This window comes from Electrophorus electricus, chromosome 15 (genome assembly GCF_041902795.1).
Source record: "Electrophorus electricus isolate QZ-2024a chromosome 15, ASM4190279v1, whole genome shotgun sequence".
NCBI lineage: Eukaryota > Metazoa > Chordata > Actinopteri > Gymnotiformes > Gymnotidae > Electrophorus > Electrophorus electricus.
In genome coordinates, this window is record NC_137511.1 from 12,268,860 (window position 1) to 12,277,078 (window position 8,219).

Genomic DNA, 8,219 nt, shown 5'->3' on the forward strand with positions numbered 1-8,219 from the left:
TGCAACCTGCACTTACAGGCTGTCTGTTTATTTGCTTTATGAGCACATGCTCCAATTCAAACGCTATTGGCCGGTTGTTCCAGACGAGTGCTTTTCATCTGGCCCGTTAGTGCTGTCCACCTCTCTTCCTGCTATCGACTTGCTGTCTTCATCTCTTGCCCGTCTCGGGCCCAGGCCAGCTATCACACAATAAAGAGCTTGTCAGGGGGCCCACCAGAGGTGCAAGCTGTCTCCCTGCGTAGCACAGACACCACCTCTCTGGTGGAATGACAGGTCTGGCTTCGTGTGGAAAGGAGGCTCCCATGGATCAGCCACTGCTGTTCTGAGCCGTTGTTCTGTCAACGCGTCCAGCTGGCTGCCCCTCTGGCTCCACTGGCACGAATAACTCCGTTCTTAGCACATGCAGAAAGGTGTGGGAGCCAGAGATGGCAGAGAGTGAGATACTGGAGAGGTGCGCACAGTGGACCTCACAGCTCAGATTCAGCTTGGGAAAACTTAGATGAGTCTGACTCTCTTATAGGTTTGCCAAACACAATCATTGTGTGTATGTATGTGTATTCATGTGTGTACGCATGAGTGCTTGTTTGTGTATGTGTGTGTGGGTGTGTGTGAGGGTGTTCTCATCCTTGGTTCTGTTCTCCCCTCCAGAACTCATTAGTGTGCTGTCTGCTCCTCTACTCTGTATGTCCTGAGTGTTTTGGCAGGGAGTAGAGCTGTGGTCCAGCCTGGTGCTCCAGTTCGATGTAGTTTGTTGGTGAATGAGTTTTCTGGTGGAGGAAAAGCATTGGCTACTTTTTATCTCCAGAAAAAAATCTAATCCAATCAACTTTTGCAATGTAATCATTTCCTCTACCCTTGATTAAACTGAATGATGATTGTTGCTCAGCTCCCCTTTTGCATATTTCATAATTAATATGAGCTACATGATTTTTTTATTATTATTTACTTCTCCTTCAAGTTGTGTGGATAATGACATATTAAGGAATTGATTCAGTAATTGGCTTCAGCTGTTAACTTTGTCTTCATGTACAATGTACAGCTGAGGTCATGCACTACTGCATCTGAACAGTTACATCCTGATGTACTGTGAATGCTTGTGGACGTATGTACCTATGAAATGCTTATATAAATGAATATAAGCATAAATGTTTAATATGAATAAGGACTTTTTGTTACTGACAGATTACAATAAACCTTTTTGTGATCTCCCATATCTGTCTTTGTAATGCTATTTACTACACAAAACCCTTGAAGAATGGAAGAGATTGTGGCCTCCCCTCTGGCCGAATTCTTAGTCTCAAACCTTTGTTGTAGATTTGTTGGGTGTTCAAGTAATTCACAGAGGGAAAATTACTTGAGCATCACAAAGCATTGAAATTTAAAGTTGACAGGCATGTTCAAACAAAGTGGGAAGCCAGCTGTATATCTGTGATTGGGGAGCGGAGACACCTGACAGGGACTTGGCATCTCAACCAGCTCAACACTGAGCTAGAAGCAAGACAGACTTGTGCAGAGACAGTCCTAATTATTCAAGGCTGCTGATTCTGAGCTCGAACTAAAAAAGGAGCAGTCTAACATGTCACAGAGTTCTGCTGTAGACCCTGTACCCTTCTACAGTTCCTAAACTCAGACTGAAAGCTATATGCTGTATGTTCATTTCCAAATTTCTAAAATATATTCCATTGTCAGTGGAAGATAAATACTTTTTTTTTTTACTCTGTGCTGATTGTTGTTTCTATTTTTTCATTTCAAAATACTTAGGTTCAGCTAATACATTACAACCACGAGCTGTATACCAATTATACAGAAGCTGCAAAGAGTCCAAATGGATTGGTGATAGTGTCTATATTCATGAAGGTAAGTACTTTTGTATGTATAGCAAAACTGAACAAAAACAATAAACTGTTTTTCGTGCATTCATCTAAATAGTGTCATTTGAAATCCACCTTTGTCAATCGTAAAGAAAAGTAGAGTTTGATAGGAATGGCTGCATGTCAATAATTCTTTTGTGCACAAATAAATTACTTCTCCAGCTGAAGGTCAGTATGTTTACTCACCAAAAAAAAATGAAATAAAAGAAAAGGAGAAAGAACCTCCAAATGGCAAAAACAATTAGCTATGCAATTACCAGATGGCAGCTAAACAAGTTGCTCGTCATCTTCCTGTCATTTCAGGAGCACAAGGTTATGAAATGGTTTTCACTAACTCTCCTAAATGGCTGTTCAAAGGATGTTTCTAGAGATGATGAACCACTGTATCATGTTATCTCACAGGATAAAAAATTAAAGCTAAAGTCCTTACACTGCCAGTATCAATACCAAGTTTGACCATCTCTGTCTGGACGTGAAGTCTTCCCTCTGTCCGGATATGCTCGGGCACTGCATGGATCTCTTCACTCACTGTAGGCCACAAGTGGATTTAGCTTAAGCTGCAAAAAGTGTACAAGCATGGAATGCCCAAGTCCTTTTGCTTTATTTAGTGTACACATACCTTTTATCCAGCTCCAATTCTTTTATTCAACTCCAACCTTTCATCCTGTTCACCAATCTGTTGGCTAGAAAACAAGTGAAGAATCATTATTGGCACTAATTGAAGTGCTGTGAAGCACACAATCATTTGTTATATATAGTACTCATCACATTTATGGCCTATAAGGACAATATGAATGTAAAACTTCATGACAACAGATGGTGTGTAACATAAATGTTACAGTCATTTCTCAGACTGTTTTCTTTTTAATGGTGCTTTGGTTTGCCATTTGTTTAGGTTAATGTCTCCTTTGACATCTCGTAGCACATTCTGAACAGAATTATGGCATGATTAAGTATTAAGTCTCTATTGCTCTTCCAATATGCCCAGACAGTTCATGCATCTCTCCCCTCAGCGAATTCTCTTTTATCACTGTTATAATTGCAGAGGATCACATAGTGAGTTCAGCTGCATTTCCTGCAGGCAATGTTGAGAGCTTCTTCCATCAAAACATGAGTCAGCGTCATAGCCGCACTCTCAAATGCCTCACGCTGGTCTGACTGTCACAGCACCAGGCTGCCAGGAAGGCCTCCCTTCTGAACATAAGTGTTATGAGCTGACATCAGAGCTCTCCATCACAAAGGCTAATCATGCCAAAATGTGCACAGTCACTGCACAGACAGACATAAAATGGAGGAGGAGAAGACTGTGGACAGGAATCAGACATTTTGTTCTGGTGTGAACAAATAACAAGTAGTTATTTATATGGAAGTTCATGCTGGACCATGACTAGAGGTCACGATTGTGACCACAGCTGAAAAAACATATGTTTTACAGTATTAAGAGGCACTGTATTTAGCTCTTTGCACATGTACTCTTTTTTTTTACTACGTACAATCTATAGTAATTATGTCTCTTCACTGAGAATGACTGCAAACAGCTCTGCTTTATCTTTAAATCATCTGTAAAACAGGCTGATGCTTTTCAAATACCTGTGAAAAGTGCTGCAAGTTGCACATTTCATTCTATGCAAAGTATGTCAATGTAAAATGGCGAGTAAGACATCAGTCAATTGGCCTGCTTTTGCAGCTCTCATTACCACAACACATTACATTGGCACTGACAGTTACCAAGAGCAAGCACAGCATTTAAAGAACTTGCCAGGAAGCATCGCTTACTCTTCACTCAACAATGGATCATCTTGCCAAGTGTTGGTTGTCATGGTAAAACTGTTATTTTGTTATGCTGTTTTATAATACCGTTACCTTTATCACCAAGTCTCTCATTCACTCCAATCATCTCTGTCTTTGGCCCTTCCCCCAATTCCATCTTCTGACCACTTCTAATTTCAGATATCCGAGATGTCAAATTCACTTCTGAATCGAATGTTGAACAGAGATACCATCACAAGAATAACTTATAAGAGTAAGTGAAAGATTCGACCTTCCAGATGAATGAGACCATCACTGAGGTGAATTACTGCATGCTTGCTTCTGTCAAATATAATGGAAATTCCAAAGATGGATTTGGATTTTGGTCTCTCAAGCTTGAGTACTTTGACAGTTTAGTAATAAGAGGTGATGGCTGTTTGCAGATTGCAAATCTTGAACCATTACAGAAAAAAACTACTGTATTCTAACAAAAGTTTTGAATTCATGAATATGACCCTAAAGTGGGTTCAGCCATTTTGTTTCACCATACATACAGTAATTTATTAGAAGTTGAAATTTATGGTAATAATCCGACCAGATTTAGTGAAAAAATCTTGAGAATATTAGCAATAGTGAAAGGAACTAAGACATAAAACACAAAAACGCACAGGAATATTTCATAGTACAGCTGCCCACATTCTCAATGGCATAGTGCCTTGGCCCACTTCAGAGAGCCATAAAAAAAAAAAAAATCCATAATTGAATTAATAGGGGTGGGGAAAAGTGGGTGAAGAGGTGTATGCTGACCCCTGGTGGCAGGAGCATGCAATCAAGCCCTCAGGGGTGCATGAATGTGGCCTGGCCAAGCAAAGCATAGTCTCAACAATGTTACCACAGATATCTTAAAGGAATATGGGCCTCAACAGCTGTCAGGACCTCTACATTGACATAGCAGCTTGTCCCAGCCTGAAGCCTTCAAAACAGCCATCCTAGATAGCATGCTCTCACCAACCCCAGCCCCTTCCTCCTCATACAAAAATAATTATTTATGCCACCAAAACAGTGCGATAACGGCCCTGGAATCACAAAGATTTCAACACAGGCGTGGAATGAGGAGACATCAATGGAATGGGGAATCATAATGAAGTGTTTTTTCCTTGCTGAGCCTATTACTCTTCTGTTGTCAGTAGTGGAGGGTTCAATATTTTTCACATGACCACAGTGTTGTGTGATGTAATGGGGGCCTTGTACTGTAAAACTTGTCAAAGCAATTCAGCAGCCATCCAGCAAACCCCAGCCAAACCCCTGGGGCAGTGAAACACCGACAAGCAAAGATTCAGGGCCTGCAAAATGATCCAAAGAGAAGAGAAGAGAAATGATCCAAAGAGAAGAGTTATTCCTAACAAGGTGGAGGTTAAAGATGGAACAGTAGCTGTTAACCAGCAATGAGCAGCCTTCCTCCCTTCTGGGGTTTTCTTTTGTGCAGATGATGCTTATTTACTTTCGGGGCTAAACATTGAGGAGGTATACCCGGAGACGTCAAGCTTTATTACCTATGAAGGATCGATGACTATCCCTCCATGCTTTGAAACTGCAACATGGATTCTTATGAACAAGCCAATATATGTCACAAAAATGCAGGTAAATCCACGCAGGCTCCATCAACATTGCAACTCCAATCTTATGTAGCTGTCACGTCGCACTGTTGGTGACACGTGCAAAGTAAGACAAGCTGCATGGCTCTAATAAGCTCAGTGGTTTCGACAAGCGTAGTAGTCATCATTTTGCAGGCTGTTGAGAGATGCAGTCGTGCAGGTGTGTGAAGCGTGTCAGTGTGTGTGTGCCACCCCTGCAGATGCACTCGATGCGGTTACTCAGCCAGAACCAGCCGTCGCAGATCTTCCTCAGTATGAGCGATAACGTCCGTCCGGCTCAGCCTTTGAACAACCGTTGCATCCGCACAAACATCAACTTCAGCCTACAGGGCAAAGACTGCCCCAACAATAGGGCCCAGAAACTGCAGTACCGAGGTCAGTGGCCCTGGGACTCTGTGATCCACTCTTACCTTTCGCCCTATTCTGAGTCTCTCTCAAAATAAATTACTAACAACTGATGGCTTGTCACTAACAGTTAATGTTTGAAGACGAGAAATCATTCTACATGATCATTTTACAGTCTGTTTTTATTTTGGACCTGTTCATAAGCAGTGAATTTAATTTTTAGAGATATATCCAGGAAGACATTAACTTAGTATACACAGATCTTCAAGGGCTTATAATAGGTTTACATTTCAAATCTACTGAGACATTTGGGATGTGAAACACTTTTTAGTGCAGCCATGCAGTCCATTAGGAGACATGCAGAACATTCCTAATATAATCATCTTTTAGGGCCCTCAACAGAGTTTCTTAATTTTTCAGACCTTGTATGGGGTTCAAGAGGTCTCAGTAATCTGCCTGTTCTCAAAGGGAGTCCTTTTCTTTCTCACAAACTGTGTTGGCACTCTATTTATCCTCTTCCAGTACCAAAGTACATTTAGAAAATAAAGTACATAAAGAAAATAAAAACTTGCATGTTATCCCCTAAGTAATAAACTGGACACAAAAAGTAACTCATATTATCTGTCCTGACCCATTCCACTGCATTAAGTTACTTGTAGTTTACTTGCTCACTGATTAAATTCTTCCTTAATTATCTGGCGCTTTTGTTTCAGAGATTGAACTCTCCAACCTGAGCGTAAAGAAGAAAGATTTATTTTTTAAAGAAGCAGTAAATAATTTTTTTCCCCAATGATTCTTCTTCACATTATGGACCAGCCATTATTCTGACACCTAGTGGCTTGGATGTATCAGAGATTCTGTACTAAATCTAATTTAAACCTGGCTGCTTCCATGTGGGGGACCTGCTCTATGGAGCATAAAACGGTTCATAAACTGGGACTACAAATCAATCAGAGTCCTCATTTTTTTTGTGATCTGCACTTTATAGGAAATACATTTAAAAATAATGAATAATCACTTATAATCACAAATATTGTTTGGTACTTTATAGTGGTAAAAATGACTGATTGCTCCATTAATTGCATTTACTTTTGTGAAGACAGTAAGATGTTGATAATGAAGGAAATGGAAAATGCTCCTAATTAGACCTGGTTGAACTTCTGGAATAACTGAATTATATGATTTTGTACAACAAAATCAAGACGGCATGTGTAGGACAATTAACATTACATTTTTTAACTGAGGTGATATTTAGTGTATATGCAGTGTAATTAAAGGAAATTGGGGAATTAAAGAATGTATGGCATTTGTAATGCATGGATAGATTTCTACTGCCGATTTCCGTTGCTTCCCTTTGAATGTATACTTTGTGTACCTTGGTATGACTATGTGCAGACTGAGTTATCTGCTTCAGCAGGCACATACAAGTGGCAGACATCGATGCAGTTTCTAGAAAAAGTTCTAGCATGTCAGATATTCATTGAAGTCTGAGCGCTGGAGTTTTTGTTGTTGTTTGTTTGTGGGTTTCCCCCCTCAGTCAGTTCCTTGTCATAGTATTTTTTTTCTCTACTGCAGTGAACGAATGGCTGCTGAAATAGATTCTTCTCATGGATGAGCCCTAATCTGAGAAAGGAGAGAGACAGCAGAGAACCAGCACAGACTGGAGTGTGCATCACATTCATCCTGAGAGATGTAGTCATGACACTGTAAAGAAAAAAAAAGAAAAAAAGAACCCTGAACAAGAACAGACTTTGCACTGTTTGCAAAGAGACTCAGTTTCATACATCAACTCAAAACCAGTGAAGTACAAATATAACTATACAAATGTTTTGATACCTTTTTTGGTGGAAAAAATAAGTGAAAAATAAAAATGGAAACTTTTATTTCATAGTCGCTTCACAGAATGGAACTAAAGATGTCTTTTTGGCCTTTGTATATATATATATATATATATATATATATATATATATATATATATATATATATATATATATATGGATGGATACTGTACTACTAAGAATTCACAGTGAGCTGGACGATGAGCTCACACATCAGACTGGAAAGACCTTTGACCCATAACTGCATCGTCTATCATGAATCTGGGGCACAGAAGACAGGAAAGCGGAACAGCATCCATGCTGTTTCGCTGCAAAGACAAAACCTATGTCAAAGGGGAATGTGTGACTGTCAGTGAAACAATGAGTGTCCTGGCCTTGTAAATAGAATTATTCATGCTGAAGATGAATATGTAAAGATACTAATAAACGTTTAAAAATATATCAGAAGGAAAAATGCATTTTAAAAGTTTAATATTTTAAGCTTGGCGCACTTTGAATTTCTGGAGCAGAGCTGATGCCTTTTTCTGTTTTATTGTTTACAATGGTCATACACTGTGTTTGTTTAATGTTATCGGCCCAATAAATGTATTTGGAAAGTGCATTTTGTAACTGTTTCACTATCTTCAAAGTAGATAACAAGTGTACATGTTAATCATATCTAATATTTAAAGTAATTATGATCATGTTTACCAAGTAAGTTTACCAACTGTCAAAAGAAAAAAGAACAAGAACGATTTTCCATTTTGGTTTCAGTGTTTATA

The 8,219-nt window shown here is 39.3% G+C and overlaps 1 protein-coding gene across 1 annotated transcript in view; it reads left to right on the top strand.

Annotated features, from left to right (window-relative positions):
• Positions 1-7,547, top strand: part of ca10a (carbonic anhydrase 10 (inactive)a) — a 90,275-nt gene extending 82,728 nt beyond the window's left edge. The window contains exons 5-9 of the mRNA XM_027008373.3: positions 1,762-1,857; positions 3,822-3,894; positions 5,107-5,261; positions 5,476-5,650; positions 7,196-7,547. Of these exons, the coding sequence (XP_026864174.1) occupies positions 1,762-1,857; positions 3,822-3,894; positions 5,107-5,261; positions 5,476-5,650; positions 7,196-7,218 (522 nt within the window). The 3' untranslated portion in view covers positions 7,219-7,547. The remainder of the gene's footprint in view (positions 1-1,761; positions 1,858-3,821; positions 3,895-5,106; positions 5,262-5,475; positions 5,651-7,195) is intronic.
• The last annotated feature ends 672 nt before the right edge of the window (positions 7,548-8,219 follow it).